At 41.9% G+C, this 15,235-nt stretch overlaps 1 protein-coding gene across 2 annotated transcripts in view; it reads left to right on the top strand.

Annotated features, from left to right (window-relative positions):
* The window catches only part of PCSK5 (proprotein convertase subtilisin/kexin type 5), a 461,635-nt gene that overhangs the window by 108,601 nt on the left and 337,799 nt on the right, over nucleotides 1–15,235 (top strand). For both annotated transcript variants that reach the window (XM_019517436.1, XM_019517437.1), the window contains exons 4-5: nucleotides 6,832–6,975; nucleotides 13,566–13,642. In XM_019517436.1, coding sequence (XP_019372981.1) covers nucleotides 6,832–6,975; nucleotides 13,566–13,642 — 221 coding nt within the window. The remainder of the gene's footprint in view (nucleotides 1–6,831; nucleotides 6,976–13,565; nucleotides 13,643–15,235) is intronic.

Below are 15,235 nucleotides of genomic sequence, written 5' to 3'. Positions count from 1 at the left end.
GAACAAGTTGGAATAACTCATCCTTCCTGAATACCACAACTCATTAGTTGTAGTAGCACAGCTTAGGTCAAGAAGCAGCCACTGTATACACCTGGTCCCTCTCTCTGAACAACAAGATTTCTGTTATTTTTTTAGACAATAGTTAAAGCAGGTAAAAATGTGTTGGCTTCTGATCTACTCCATTCTCTTTCTGCTGAGGGGAGTAGGATGTTTATAAATCAGTTGAAGTATCCTGAGAGACTACCACCACCAGCAAGGAAAGATGTTGATAGAAAGCCAAAAGGAGGTCTCTGGGCCCATGTGACTTTGGTCCGATTTTCTCATTACTGAGACCCACAGGATTTGGAAGTTATATTGTTATGTCTCTCACCTTATTTCTAACTCTAAACCATCTTGCCTGAGGAGAGCATTGGCAAGAAATTTTGCTACATTCATCTCTTGTATGGCTTTACACATAGGACAGGACACACATTCTGTGATGGACTGTTTCCTGTTTTTAAAGAAGGGAATTTACTGAATGTTCATACTAAATAGTGGCCTTCATACTGATTTTTCTGTTCTTAGGGTTCTTATATTAAACCACAACTATTTAATATTTAGACAAATTTAGTGGTATGACAGACATAACAATGCACATCTCAACACCTCACAAATCTCAGTGTATATTCATAGGATTCATAGATTGTAAGGCCGGAAGGGATCTCACAAGATAATTGGGTCCAGCAACTCTTCACCAAGCAGGAAAGATAACTGGGGGTCAGGTCACCCCAGCAAGGTGCCTGCCCAGTCTCCTCTTGAAGATTTCCAGGGTAGGCCATTGCACCACCTCTGGAGGGAGCTTATTCTAGTCTGGACACCCTGATTGTGAAGAAGTTTTTCCTAATGTTGAGTCTGAATCAATCTTCCAGGAGTTTTTGGCCATTACTCCTGGTTTTCCCCTCGGGTGCCCTGGTGAACAGTTGCTCACTGAGCCCTTGATGTACTCCTCTAGTGTAGCGGTAAGCTGCTACCAGGTCCCCTCTCAGCCTTCTTTTCTTCAGGCTGAAGAGCCCCAAATCCCTCAGCCTTTCCTCATATGGCTTGCCTTTTAAGACTGAGTGTATGAGTGGCTCTTCTTTGGACTCTTTCAAGCTTGTCCACATCCTTGTTAAAGTGCGGTGCCCAGAACTAGACATAGTACTTCAGCTGCGGTCTCACCAATGCCGAGTAGAGTGAAAGAATCACCTCCTTGGTTTTGCTGGAGATGCATAAATTGATGCATGCTAGAGTAGTATTTGCCTGCTGGCTACAGCATTGCACTGCCGGCTCATATTCATACTATGGTCTATTACTATCCCCAGGTCCCTTTCATTCATGGTGCTAGTCAGTTTAGTGCTGCCAAGCCTGTAGGTGTGTTCGGTGTTGCTCTTGTAACTGTTTAGACTGACCTTCTGTATAAAACAAACCATAGGAATTCCCTGAATTAATTTCTGCTTGGACTACTATATAGTTTTTAGAGATTTATTCAGTCTTGATTCAAACGTTGCCAGTGGGGCTGAAGTGATGTAATAGTAAATCTTTGTGAACTAAACATGTTTTGAATTGTTCTGCTTTTGGATAGTGTAGAAATTAGGTGAAAAGAAAGCTCATTCGTCTTGTGAAATATTTTTCTGTCCCAATCAACAGCTACTTCTAAAACTGTAAGAATCCCTTTGTATTGAGTTTTTGTTCTGGTTTACTGTTTAAATAAGCATAACCTAGTGCACATTTAATATGTATTTCCTTTTACTGGTCTCTAAATTGGTATCGTTTGATAACCTGAAGCATCAGTAATGATTAAGAACAAAATTTATCCCTGATGTAAATGAACTGAACTCTTTAGATTTACACAGGGATCATTTTGGTGCTAAAATACTGAAGGTAGTACATGTTTCAAATGTTTCGTTGGGAAAAGACCTTGGTAGAAAAGGTAGTGATCCAATAGATTGTGTGGTTTCAGAACTCAGATACTAGTTAATCCAAAGCATTCATGCATGAGATGAAACAGTTCCTATATTATCTCTAGCTCCTGAAGGCCTTCAAAATGCTGAGTGGAACAGCATTCCAAACTTATTCAGATGTGAAACTAAGAAGAAAGCAGTTCATTTCAGATAACAGTTCCTGGAAAATATTCAGTAAATATCATATTGTACTTAAGAAAACTCAAATGTTTATTCCTAGCAAATATCCTCCTACTTCTAAGAGTTCACTTTCATCTTCCACCAGCTTTGATGAAAGTTTTACAACATTACTTTCTCCTGAAAATATAAAAAATATATTAAAAAGAAACATCATTTTAATAAAGATTATCACGCAGTAATAACAATTTACCAAGACTCTTTTCACTATTATTGTAATGAAATTCAAAAAGTGTCTCTTTTTTCTTGTCAACAAAGTTCTACCTTTGTTTCCCCTTATCTCTATCTGGGGGCTGGCACTTGGGAGTTTTACTGCGTTTAAACTGTTCTACCAAATTAGTTTTATACCTGCCACCTTAGATATTTGGACCTAATCTCATTCTTCTGATTATCTTACTTTTCTCACTTGGATTTTGAACTAATCTTTTAACTATTAGTAAGTCAAAAAGCAGAAGAAAGCAGTATTTTGTACAGTGGGAAAGCTCTCAGTGGGCATAATTTTATCAATTTGTGAAACTCTGGCCGCATCTGCATGAGATGCTGACTGCACAGGAGCTCGTTACTGCTGTGCAGTAGTTTATTATTGCTGCACAGTACTGTCATGTTGCACAAAGCATGATGTGACGCTACTGTGCAGTGGTAACAAGCTACTGCACAGTCAGCTTCACCAAAAGGCCATTTAAGGAAACTACTGTGCAGTAATACTGATTACTGCGCTGTCATTTAGTACTTGTGCATGGACATAATATATGACTGCACAGTAACTGCACAGTCAGTGTCTCATGTAGACTCAGCCACAGGCTGTTAAAATTGTTTGAATCCACGTTGGGGTAAAACAGAATGAAATTACAATATTGTATATTTATAAGTGGAAATACAAAATAGAATGCCTTATATAATTTACCTCTGAATTTATTTCTGGCTTTGGAATTTCATAAGATATTGTTCCTTAAAATGATTACTGATGCCTTAGCCTAGCATTTCCTTTGAGGTATTGATTCCTAATTGAATATAACCAGTCTCAGGCCTCTGAAATTAGCACACCAGACAGAAGACATTAAGATAATGATAATGACAGTCAGTTACATTTGAGAGGGTTTAGTAAAATAGCTAAGGAACTGTAGGCATGCATCTGACACTGAAAGGATACAGAAGACCCCTGAATAATTCTTTTGGCTTTACACCTTTTTCAGATTTTAACTACGAGAATGAGAAAATTTCTCTCTCTCTCTGTCTCTCTCTCTCTCTCCACTCTCCTTTTGCTTCCTAAAACATCTTTCCAATACAGGCATGTCTCAGCCCTGCAGATGGTTCTTGTTAAATGCTAACTGCAGTGTCATTAAATTTTTCCCAATTAAACAGTCCAAAGAAAAACATTGTCCTTTAACTGCCTTTTAAAAACTGTTGTCAAATTACACTGTGTGATGGGGTACTCCTTTCAACAGTATCCTTCAGCCAGTGGACAAAACACAATGTGGCTAAGTACAAAGGTTCAAAAAGCCTAAGGTAGAATCAATCCCACCTTCACAGGTTTTTCGAAGCTACGTAGATTGGGCCAGTAACATACACGACATGTAGGGGTGGGCGCATGCCCCCCCCGAGATTGGCCGCCACTGCCACTGCTTCTGCAGGTGGTCACCACTCACCGCCCTCCACCCCTCTGCTGCCGGCACTGCCACTGGCTTCTACAGGCAGTTGCTCATGCCAACACTGGCTTCTGCAGGTGGTTGCTGATCACCACTTGCTGACACCGCTGCTGGCTTCTGCGGGTGGTTGCCAATTGCCACGTACAACCTGGCCCCCTCCACCACCAATGCTGCTGCTGGCTTCTGCGGGCAGTCGCCGCTCGCCACCTCACCGCCAACGTTGCCGCCTGCAAATTGTAACCCCCCGCCAGTCTTGGGAGGCACCAGTCATTCATGACCAGTAATGAACTGAATTGTCATACAGTGTTCTGGTAGCCAAAGGAGGCAGGAGCTTGTACTGACCCAGGCCAGAAGCCAGGGGCACTCATGCACTTCCCGTCACACCAGACACTGCAGAAGGCTGTTGAACACAGCTGATCAGCAGCCCATGTCTGACTGACTGCTAGACATGTGTCTGCTGGACATGTGACTGCTGAACATGCCCCTATGCTTGGTGTCAGCTGCAGGGAGGAAGAGAACCCGCTCAGTTGGCTGCATGTGGGGGCTTCCCTGCCTGTGCCATATAGACCCCTGCTTGGGGGGCGGGTCTGGGGCTGGTGCCAGGCTGGGAGGTGCATGGCCCCCTCCACCTCTCAGAGAGATTGGCTGCTGATGAGGAGGTGGGGCTGAGGCTTTTGCAGCTTGGGGGCTTGCTGGGCTGGGGGCAGGAGAAGCCCAGGATCCATTCCCCTGCCCCTACATCCCACTGGGCAACAGGCACAAGCAGGATGCAGGCTAGGGAGCAGTCTTTACTGCCTCAGTTCTGTGACCAGAACAGACAGCACAGACCACGGTTGCAAAGCATCCTGGGATGCTGGGGAACTGTGAGGTAACTTCAGTTGGGAGGGGATCTGGGACACAAGTTCAGTAGACTGAATCAGTTGACTCTCGTACTACGTTCAACCAGGTTTATCTTAAACAAGGTTCAGCCATTTTGAAATTTGTTTCAGTGTACTGAATTTATGTTCTTATGGTGTTGAATTTACGTACGTTACTGGTTGGAATTAGTTTCCGACCACTTATCCTGGTGTATATGTAGGTAACTTCTGTTGCTAGCCTGTATGTTGAAATGTTGCTGTTTTATTATGACTCTCTGAGTCTCTGGTCATGGTACCTGTGCAGGAAATGTCTGAATTAATCAGTTGGTAAGGTAGGATTCTGTCAGCATGTCTAGCTTGTCTTGCTTATTTTAAATATATAATTATGTTGTACGAAGTGTGGTGCATTTATAAAAAGGGCTTGTCATGCCGAATATTTTGCATAGTAACATAAAGTTTAGTTTCCTTTTTTTTCCATGGGCACTGGTGGGATAGGTGTATCCCCTGTCCCACAGTCAGTCTTTTAAACAAGTACACTCCAAAGAAAAATGACCCCTAGAGCTTCATATCAGCTTTGTTGATGTCACTCTTGGACTTATCTAAAGTTAAGCAGATGGCACCGTGTTAGTAGGAGTGGCACACAAATATGACTGAATATTCACAATTGTTTTCTAAGGATTAGTTGGTTGAGGTCAGTAACATTCTTGAATATCCAGAGGATGTACAAGAATTACGCAGTGTTATAACTTTGTAGTTTGTATATCACAAAGACTTTTGTACAAAGATGGCATAAAGTGTGAACAAGGAAAGTTTAGAGCATAGGTAATGTTATGAAACAAGCATTCTCTGTGTGTTTTTTAAAGCAAGACATAGAACGAAATTCTTTGGAATATGTTCCTAAGGTTGTACAGATGCCTTGTATATACAATGTTTAATAGCACAGTCTTGCTTTAGTAACAGCTAATAAACACTGTTAAATCCTTTGGTTTGTGTATTGTATCAAGGTGTGTGGGGTTGAATGAAAGAAGGCAGTAGGAAAGGAGAGCTTGATCGTCATCTTATATTAAATTGCACGAAATTTTATACTAACAGTTACATTCAATGGAGTTACACTGTGAGGGCAGATCCATCCCTTCTAATTCACTTGCGCTATTTACAGTTTCCAAAAGTGCTAAAATGCTGCACTGAGTTGCGGGTGCAAGGCTATGGAGAGGAGAGAGTGAAGGCTGAGAGCTCTCATTTGGCTACTGTTGCTATGATACTCATTCCAAGCATTTCCTTCTTTTTTCTTTTTTACCCTTTTTTTTGTTTTTCACTGAGCCTGGAAAAGCTGGAGAAAAGCAATGGTGATGAGGGTCTGACTGGAACAGGCTTTATAGGGAATCATTCTGTGTGTGGGTCAGAGTTGCTAATGGAGTGAATACCCAAATCTCGCATCTCATTTCTGTAGCAAGCCAAAGTCCGTCAAGTAAACTGGGGTGTACTCATGCAAAAGGAGAGTCATTCTATTTCTGTGTACCCCTGTAAGCGGTATCCCAGACTGTTGACAATGTAGCCATCTTCAATTCATCAGCTATCTTAAACTGCAAGTTTTTCAGAGGGTTGTTTTGGTTGCAGGTTCTTAACTGCTGCTCATCTCCTGCTGATATTGCACAAAACCTGCCAAAAGCCTGCTTTTGTAGATAGAAATGAATCTGGATTAGTTTCCAGACATTCTGTCAAGAAATTATACAGTACATAAGCTCCAAAAAGCAGGGTTTGTTTCCATGACTGTTTCTCTATGGAAATTTGTCTACTTTTATCCACATATGGTTTGTTTTGCTGAAAAATTCAAATAATTCAAGTGCATGTTTCAAATGAAAGGCTTAATGGTCACAAAAAAAAGCTGCTTCCAGTGTTGCATTGTGGCTAAGAATTGCCCTTTTCTATTGCTTGGGATGCAGTCTCATCTTGAAATAAACAATTGCAGTGATGTCCATTTTATTTAGCATATTCGTAATTATCCTGATATTACTTAATGAAGACATTGGTCTTCTGTATCTGCTATTCAAATCACTATGCTCATCTCCTTATAATTTAATTGCTTATGTTAATGAATAAGCTAATACCCCATCTTGGCACTGTTTAGTAAACTCCAACATCCAATGAATTTATCTCTTCTTCACCCTATAGCACTGCAATGATAACACCCATAACTGTCAATCAGACATGAACATAGTAGGTGCTTGGAAGAGAGGCTACACTGGGAAGAATGTTGTAGTCACCATCCTGGATGACGGCATTGAAAGAAATCACCCGGACTTGATACAGAATTATGTGAGTCTTTCTAATGGTTCATATTGCTGTTTTATTGTCCTGAATTTAGATTTCTGGCTGTTAGCAGAAAAAAGAGAGGGAAGAAAAGCAGTGAATACTATCTCCAACCAGTAATGATAAAAGGATGGAAATTACAAAAAGTTTCATTTACACTGGAATAATAGAGACTTGGTGGGACAGGTTGCATGACTGGAGCACTATCATGGATGGGTATAAACAATTCAGAATGGACAGGAAGAAGAGTTGTACTTTACGTAAAAGAGCCATACAATTGCTCAGAGCTCCCATATGAAACTGGAGATAGCCTGTTGAAAGTCTCTGGGTTAGGGTTAGAGGAAATGGCAACAAGGGTGATGTCATAGTGGTGCTATAGACCACCAGACCAGGAGGAGGGGGTGGATGAGGTTTTCTTCAAGCAGCTAGCGGAAGCTTCCTGATCACAGGCCCTCGTTCTCATGGGAGACTTCAATCACCCTGACATCTGCTGGGAGGGCAATACAGCAGTGCACAGGCAATCCAGAAAGTTTTTGGAAAGTGTTGGGGACAACTTCCTAGTGCAAGTGCTGGAGCAGCCAACTAGGGGTAGTGCTCTTTTTGACTTGCTGTTCACAAACAGGGAAAAATTGGTGAGGAATGTAGTAGATGGCAACTTGGGCAGCAGTGACCATACGATGATTAAGTTCAGGATCCTGAGGAAAGGAAGGATGGAGAGCAGCACAGTAAGGACTCTGGACTTGAGAAAAGCAAAATTCAACTCATGGGCAGGATCCCTTGGGAAGCCAGACTGAGGGGGAGAGGACTCTAGGAATGCTGACTGTACTTTAAGGAAGTCGTACTGAGAGAGCAGAAACAAACCATCCTGGTATGCAGAAAGGTTAGCAAATATGCCAGAAGACCAGCTTAGCTTGGCTTAGGGAAACTTGGACAGACAACTAGGGATCAGTATTAGAGTATTTCTCGGGTATGCAGAGATGAAGTCAGGAAGACCAAAGCGCAATTGGAGTTGTAGCTAACAAGGGACATGAAAGCTAACAAGAAGGGTTTCTATAAGTATGTCAATACCAAGAGGAAGGTCAGGGGAAGTTTGTGTCCCTTACTGAATAGGGGATGCAACCTAGTGACAGATGATGTGGAAGAGGCTGAAGTACTCAACTGGCATTTCTAAACGAGACACTACATCACTGCAGTGAAGAGCTATGGCAATGTAACTTGTTGTTATGGTGACGTAGTGTTGGTGGGCACAAACTGCGATGCCACTGCTACTGTGTAGTAGCAAAAAGCTACTGTGCAGTAGCTCATTGTTAATGCACATTAGGGTCAGAAATAACCCATGCAGTGCCTGAACTGTGCAGTACCAGTGGTTACTGTGCAGTTGGGTGCAAATGCAGACATGCCCAATACCTTTTTCACCTTAGTCTTCACAGGCAAGTTTAGCCCCCAGACTATTACATCTGGCAGCACAGCCTTAGGAGAAGGTAAGCAACCAACAGTAGCCAAAGAACGGGTTAGGCACTATTTAGAAAAGTTGGACATATACAAGTCCATGGGGCCAAATGGGATGTTCTGAGGATGCTGAGGGAGTTGGCTGATGTGATTGCAAAGCTGCTGGCCATCATCTTTGAAACCTCAGGGTGATCGGGAGAGCTGACAGATGACTGGAAAAGGGCAAACATCATGCCCATAGTTAAGAAAGGTAAAAAGGAGGATTCAGGGAGCTACAGACTGGTCAGGCTCACCTCAGTCCTTGGAAAAATCATGGAACAGATGCTCAAGGAATCCATTTGTAAGCACTTGGAGTTAAAGGGTGATTAGGAACAGTCAGCATGGTTTCACCAAGGGCCAGTCATGCCTTTACAACCCAATTGCCTTCTATGTTGAGACAATTGGCTCTGTGGATGCAGGGAGACCAGTGGATGTGATATAGCTTGTTTTTAGCAAGCCATTGATATGTTCTCCCACAACATTCTCACAGGCAAGCTAAGGAAGTACAGGCTGGATAAATACACTATAAGGTGGATAGCAACCGGCTGCAGCATCAGGCTCAGAGGGTAGCAATCAATGTCTCAATGTCTAGTTGGCAGACAGTATTGAGTGGAGTGCCTTAGGGGTTAGTCCTGGGGCCGGTTTTCTCTTCATCAGCAACCTAGAGGATGGTATAGAGTGCACCCTCAGCAAATCTGCAGATGATACCAAGCTGGGGGGGAGTAGTAGATACACTGGAAGGTAGGGCTAGGATTCAAAATGACCTAGACAAATTGGAGGATTGGGCCAAAAGAAATCTCATGTGGTTCAACATGGACAAGTGCAAAATCCTACATTTAGGACGGAAGAATCTCATGCACCAGTACAGGCTGGGGGCTGACTCACTGGGCAGAAGCTCTGCAGAAAAGGACCTGGGGGTTACAGTGGAGAATAAGCTGAATATGGGCCAACAATGTGTCCTTTTTGCAAAGAAGACAAATGGCATACTGGGCTGCACTGGTAGGAGTCTTACCAGCAGGTCAAGGGAAGTGATTATTCCCCTCTATTTGGCACTGGTCAGGCCATATCTGCAGTACTGTGTTTAGTTTTGGGCCTCCCACTACAGAAGGGATGTGGACAAATTGGAGAGAGCCCAGTGGGGGGCAACAAAATGGTGAGGGGGCACATGAGTTAGGAGGAGAGGCTGAGGGAACTGGGCTTATTTAGTCTAGAGAAGAGAAGATGGAGAGGGGATTTAATAGCAGCCTTCAACTACCTGAAACAGGGTTTGAAAGAGGATGGATCTAGACTGTTCTCAGTAGTAACAGATGACAGAACAAGGAGCAATGGTCTCAAGTTGCAGCAGGGGAAGTTTAGGTTACATATTAGGAAGAATTTTCTTGCTAGGAGGGTAGTAAAACACTGGAACAGTTTAGCCAGAGAGGTTGTGGCCCTTGGAGTTTTTTAAGGCCCACCTTGACAAAGCCTTGGTTTGGATGATCTAGTTGGGGATGGTCCTGCCTTGAACAGGGGTTGGACTAGATGTCCTGAGGTGACTTCTAATCCTAATTTTCTATGATAATGTGATTCTGTTCATTTGGTAGTACTTCCTCTTCCTTTGTTCCCACTTCCCTGGCGTTTCTTGGAGTTATAGTCCAAACTACAGTCAGCACAGTTCTGTACGGCTCGTTTTCCTGTCATCACATACTCCATCACCCATCATTTTTCTTACGTCCCCTTTCTATAAATTTCATTTATTAACGATGGAAATATTTTTTGTCAGTCTGTGAGTACAAGGTGAAATCAACATTTATTAATGTTTACTGATAAAATTTGAATCCTGCCAAGACTATTAATATGTCTTCCATAGGGAGTCTAAGTGCTGCATTTATAAAGCATTGAATTCAACAATCTGTTTTTTTATTCTTTCTCCCTTCTCTAACTACTGTAGCCTAAGATTATCTCACCACAACCACTTCTAGAGTTACTAAATAGAATGCACATCAGCTGATTTCATGAGCGTCCAGCTGTAAACCTTTATAGGTCAAAAATATATAGCTAATGGAACTTCCTTGAAGGTCTTTCTTGAACTTTCTTCAAAATGAAAGTTACCAAGACTGGCATTATCAACCTTCAGTATGCTGACGACAGTGTTATCCTCATGTACACTGAGACTGTTCTGTAGTCCACCCTTGACCTTTTCTCAGGTGCCTATCAGCCTGGGATTCTCCCTTGACATTGGGAAGACTTAGGTGCTCCATCAGCCTGCCCCAACACAAGCAGCTCCTCTCCCCCAAAAAATTACCATTGGTGGAGAAACCCTGGAAAACATTAAGCATTTCCCATACCTAGGCAGTCACCTCTCCAAGTCAGTCAGTCAGTCAGTCAGTCAGTCGGTCTTGATATAGAAATCCAACAGGATTCGCTGTGCCAAAATATCCTTTGCAAAGCTGCTTTGCCATGTCTTTGATGACTGAGATCTGCAGATGGAAACTAAGATCCTGGTCTACAATGCAGTGGTTATCCTCCTGCACTTCTATGGGTGTGAAACGTGGGTGACATATCAAAGCCATCTTAAGTGCCTGGAATGTTTCTATCAGCGTTGCCTTAGGAAGATCCTTGCATTAGATGAGAAGACCACTTCACCAGTGCCAGCATCCTCTGCAGCTAAAATAACCAGCATCGAGACAAAGATCATGAAACATCAACTCTGCTGGGCTGGCCATTGTGTGTGGATGGCTGACACTCATCTCCCAAAGCAAGTCCTCTTCTCTCCATTTAGTCATGTTAAGAGGACCCACGGAGGACAGAGAAAGCATCACAAGGACACCCTGAAAAGCGTAGCTTAAAAAGGGTGACCTTAACCATAATTGGGAAGTGCTGGCTGGTAACAGGTATCAACGGACTGCACCACACATCAAGCTACAGCCCTCTTCACAGAGAACCATCTTACTTAGGAAGTGGAGAAAAGGCAGAAGGGGAAGGAAATCGCACAACATCCTGGCCAATAGCTGTGCCCGCCCCAAGGCACCACTTGTCACATCTGTGAAAAAACTTGCAGAGCATGGATTGGACTTCTCATCTGCCTTAAAACTCACAAGTAACACCCTCCTCCCCCTGGCAGACATTATCCTTATATAGAGGGATTACCAATATAAACTTTTATAGACCAAAAATATTTAGCTAATGGACTTCTTGAAGGTCTTGACTACTTCTACCTGATCAACACATCAAAGAGCTACTCAACACAGCTCACAAACATACTCTCATAGACAGAGGGACAGACTTTCATCTTCAGCTCCCTCTGTGCAAAAATGAAATTTATTTTCTACCTCTGGGGACTTTTTACCATGTTGTACCATCTACACTTTTCCCAGAGCCTGACAAAGGGACTTTGATCCCGAAAGCTTGCAGAAAAGGACAATTTTGCCATTTTCCAGTTGGTCTAATAAAAGGTATAATTTTGGAACCAAGGGTTCTAGTTTTTTGTATGTCTTTTGACTACATCTATCCACTTACATAAAACTATGTATTCCCTTGCTAGAAATGACATAGAGGAGAAAGAATGTGTATCATTATGAGTAAATAGTCAAGTGTGGCTGACCTGGGGGTCAAGACTCCTGTGACTCCAGTGATGTTATTTCCCTATTTACACTGGAGTAACTGAGAGAAGAAGCAGGCCCATTGTCTACACTAGTTTTCACATGCCCTTGGAGGGTTTCCATTTGTGTGTTTTTAACTGTATTTAAAAGATTGGTTTCAAATAAATAGGAAGGATCTTAATATGCAGCAGGCCGCTTTATGGCTACCTTATGGTTTGGCTTACATCATGGTAGAACCTCAGCACTATGCATTGCTAGAGGTGCCTATTGTATGATACAGGCATAGTCATTACCTAGAACTGTGCAACCTTGAGTATTAAATGTTTTTAGGAAATAGGAAATGCCCACTGTATGTGCATAGACATGAAGAAAACAGACCAGTAGTGTTGGGAATGAAACTTGCCTACATGCAGCGGGCCAGCTGAAAAACTGTGCACATATTAACCTGTAAAAAGTTCATGGGCCTTTTGTAAGACTTCAGTGGTATACAAGCTTTATGTTGGGTGAATTTCATGTTGACAGAGCATTTAAGATATGGGGTTAATGGTAGCATTATTAACAGTCAATCAAAAACTTACTGTGGTGTTCGCAGTTCTGAAGATGTTTATTTTAAACTACCCATGCTTAAGGACGTATCCTGTCACCAGTCCTACATATGGAATTCTGCTTTGAAATTAACATTGCTGATTTGATGACAAATCCCTTCTATATGTCCGGTTGCTGCAAAGAGGAACATTTGAGGTGGATGTGGTAACTGGTTTTCAACAAAGAAGAGATTAAAGAGAACTACTTGCTATGTCAACACACCACATGCTACCACATCAATTAACAGAAGCCACACAAACCGACAGCTGTTTTCACTGTAAACCATTTTCAGCATTAAAATCTTCATAAATTCAGGAAACATCACAAAAACACTCATTGCACATACCTTAGAAATGAATATGCTCACTGAAAATGTGATGGAAATTTAGAAAAGTATACTCCTTTCCAAATTTGATGCATTTTCCCACTGTGTGTTTGAAATGTATCTTAATACCTACAAGAAAATTTTCTTGGAGGAAATATATATTATCTTCCCAAAATAGAAGATAGGACTTTTTTTTCTTTTATTATACATTATTTGGGATAGTTTGTTGACCCTTGATAAATTTAATGCAATCTTGCTTTGGAACACACAGTCTTTATTTCATAATGTCTCAGGGGAGGAATGTCAGTATTTCATTTAGTAAACTTACACATGTGTGTCAAGCAGCTCTTCCCATTTCATAATAGTTGTTGGAACAGTGTTTTTTCCTAGAACATTTGCTATCCTCCAACTCTTTCAAAACAAAAATTAAAAAATGCAAATCCTATAATTATTGAACATCTAATCCTTTCCTAAAACAGGCAGTCATCACAAAACCACAGGAATGTTACTCTAATTACTAATTACTTTCTTGTAGAAACCTGCTGAAGAATGTATGGGCCATATGAGTCAATGGCTAATTAACAAGAATTTGGTTCTCTCTCCTCTGTTGACTGCAGGATCCCTATGCCAGCTTTGATGTCAATGGCAATGATTTTGACCCCATGCCTCGGTATGATGCCAGCAATGAAAACAAGTAAGGCCTATTTGCTGTGACGTGTGACATTTTATATGCAATTCCTCATGTAAGACGTATCAGTTCTGCTAATACATCACAGATGCACCCTAATGTGTCTGTCAAGCACTGGGATGATTTACATTTACCTCTCTGATCTCTTTCTCTCTCTGTCTCTCTCTCTTTAATGTATTTCCCTCACACACAAGAATATTATTTGACCACATTGGAATTATTGGAAAATTTGTAAGTAAAAATGCTAATTAAAGAGTTTGAGAACAAGAAGATGGTGAGTCTAAACTTATATTTGGTGAGTGTAAGATTTTTTTCAGATGATGTTTCTGAGGTTACTGTTGAAGTCTAATAACATGTTGTGAGCAAACAGTGCTTTAGCTTGTTATTTCATTGCACTTTTTAGTTTTTGTGTGATGATGAAAAATACTTCAGACACCTCAGTTATGAGTTAATGGAGCCTTTTGGGTGGGTGTTTTACTAGAGACCATTTAGAGAAAACACCAAAAAACCTCAGTCCATTGTGATTGTAACAATATGCCCCTTGCTGCCAATGGTCAGATATTTTTGTTTGAGTAATGGGTTCCTCTTTCATAGGGTATATTTTATGGCAACATAGTGACGTGCTATGGTGCCATACAGGACACTACAGTGATGTGGCGATCACTTGAGCCTACGCATGAACATCAGCTGCGTCGCTGTACTGCTACGCTCCCCCAGTATAGCGTGCTGCTACGGCGACACAGTGGTGAATCTAACTGTGAACCGCACTCATGGTGCAGTAACTGCCCCTGCTGTGCTGTGCTTTAGTACTTCCAAAAGGAAGTGCCAAAGCACAGTGCTGTAGCAACATCACCGTACGATGACATGTAGACGTGCCCATAGCTCATGAACCTTGAGGCTCCTTCATCTTCCTTGGGGTACCACCCCAGGAGGTTATCTAGAAGGGACTCTGAACTCCCTTTTACAGGACCCAGGAGATGCCCTTGGGTCCCTGGAGGACATTTATTTTTCCTATTAAATATCATGATGCTGAAGCATCCTTTTTATAAAACTGTAGACCAATGGTTCTCAACCTGCTTAGGCTCAAGACACCCCTCACTAGACTCAAGGCACCATCTACTAGACTCAAGACACTCCTTATAAAATGCCAGCATTTAGTTTTCACTTGTTTTTTGACTCCAGAAAAGTAATAAAGCAATTCTTCTGTTGCAAAGAACTCAGAAAGACCCCAACAGATCATAATGTTTTTGACATTATGGATTCCTGTGTGAGATCTCTGGGTTTAACTTGGGAATTATGCTTGCATAGCTAACAGTGCTAACACTGTGTCACACTGTAGCACCTTTGGAAAGATCTCAAGGCACCTCAGGGTGCTGAGGCACCCTGGCTGAGAATCACTGCTGTAAACAGAGGTGGCAGGGGCCTATTAGACTGTCCTGTTTTCTTGACTGTTGCTTCATTGTATGTATGCTGCAGGATCTCGTGATTTTAGCATGGAAAGAATTGTAGTGTTACTCTTCTATAGGATGGATTTACAGAAGGGGAGCTGCAACAGAGAAAACTTTGTCCTTCTTACTGCTCCAGAGTCTCAGGCTTTTT

The sequence above is a fragment of the Gavialis gangeticus genome, unplaced genomic scaffold (genome assembly GCF_001723915.1).
Source record: "Gavialis gangeticus isolate Ggan-Ray unplaced genomic scaffold, GavGan_comp1, whole genome shotgun sequence".
NCBI lineage: Eukaryota > Metazoa > Chordata > Crocodylia > Gavialidae > Gavialis > Gavialis gangeticus.
Note: the sequence above shows the minus strand (reverse complement) of the source record. Positions and strands in the feature narration are given on the sequence as shown.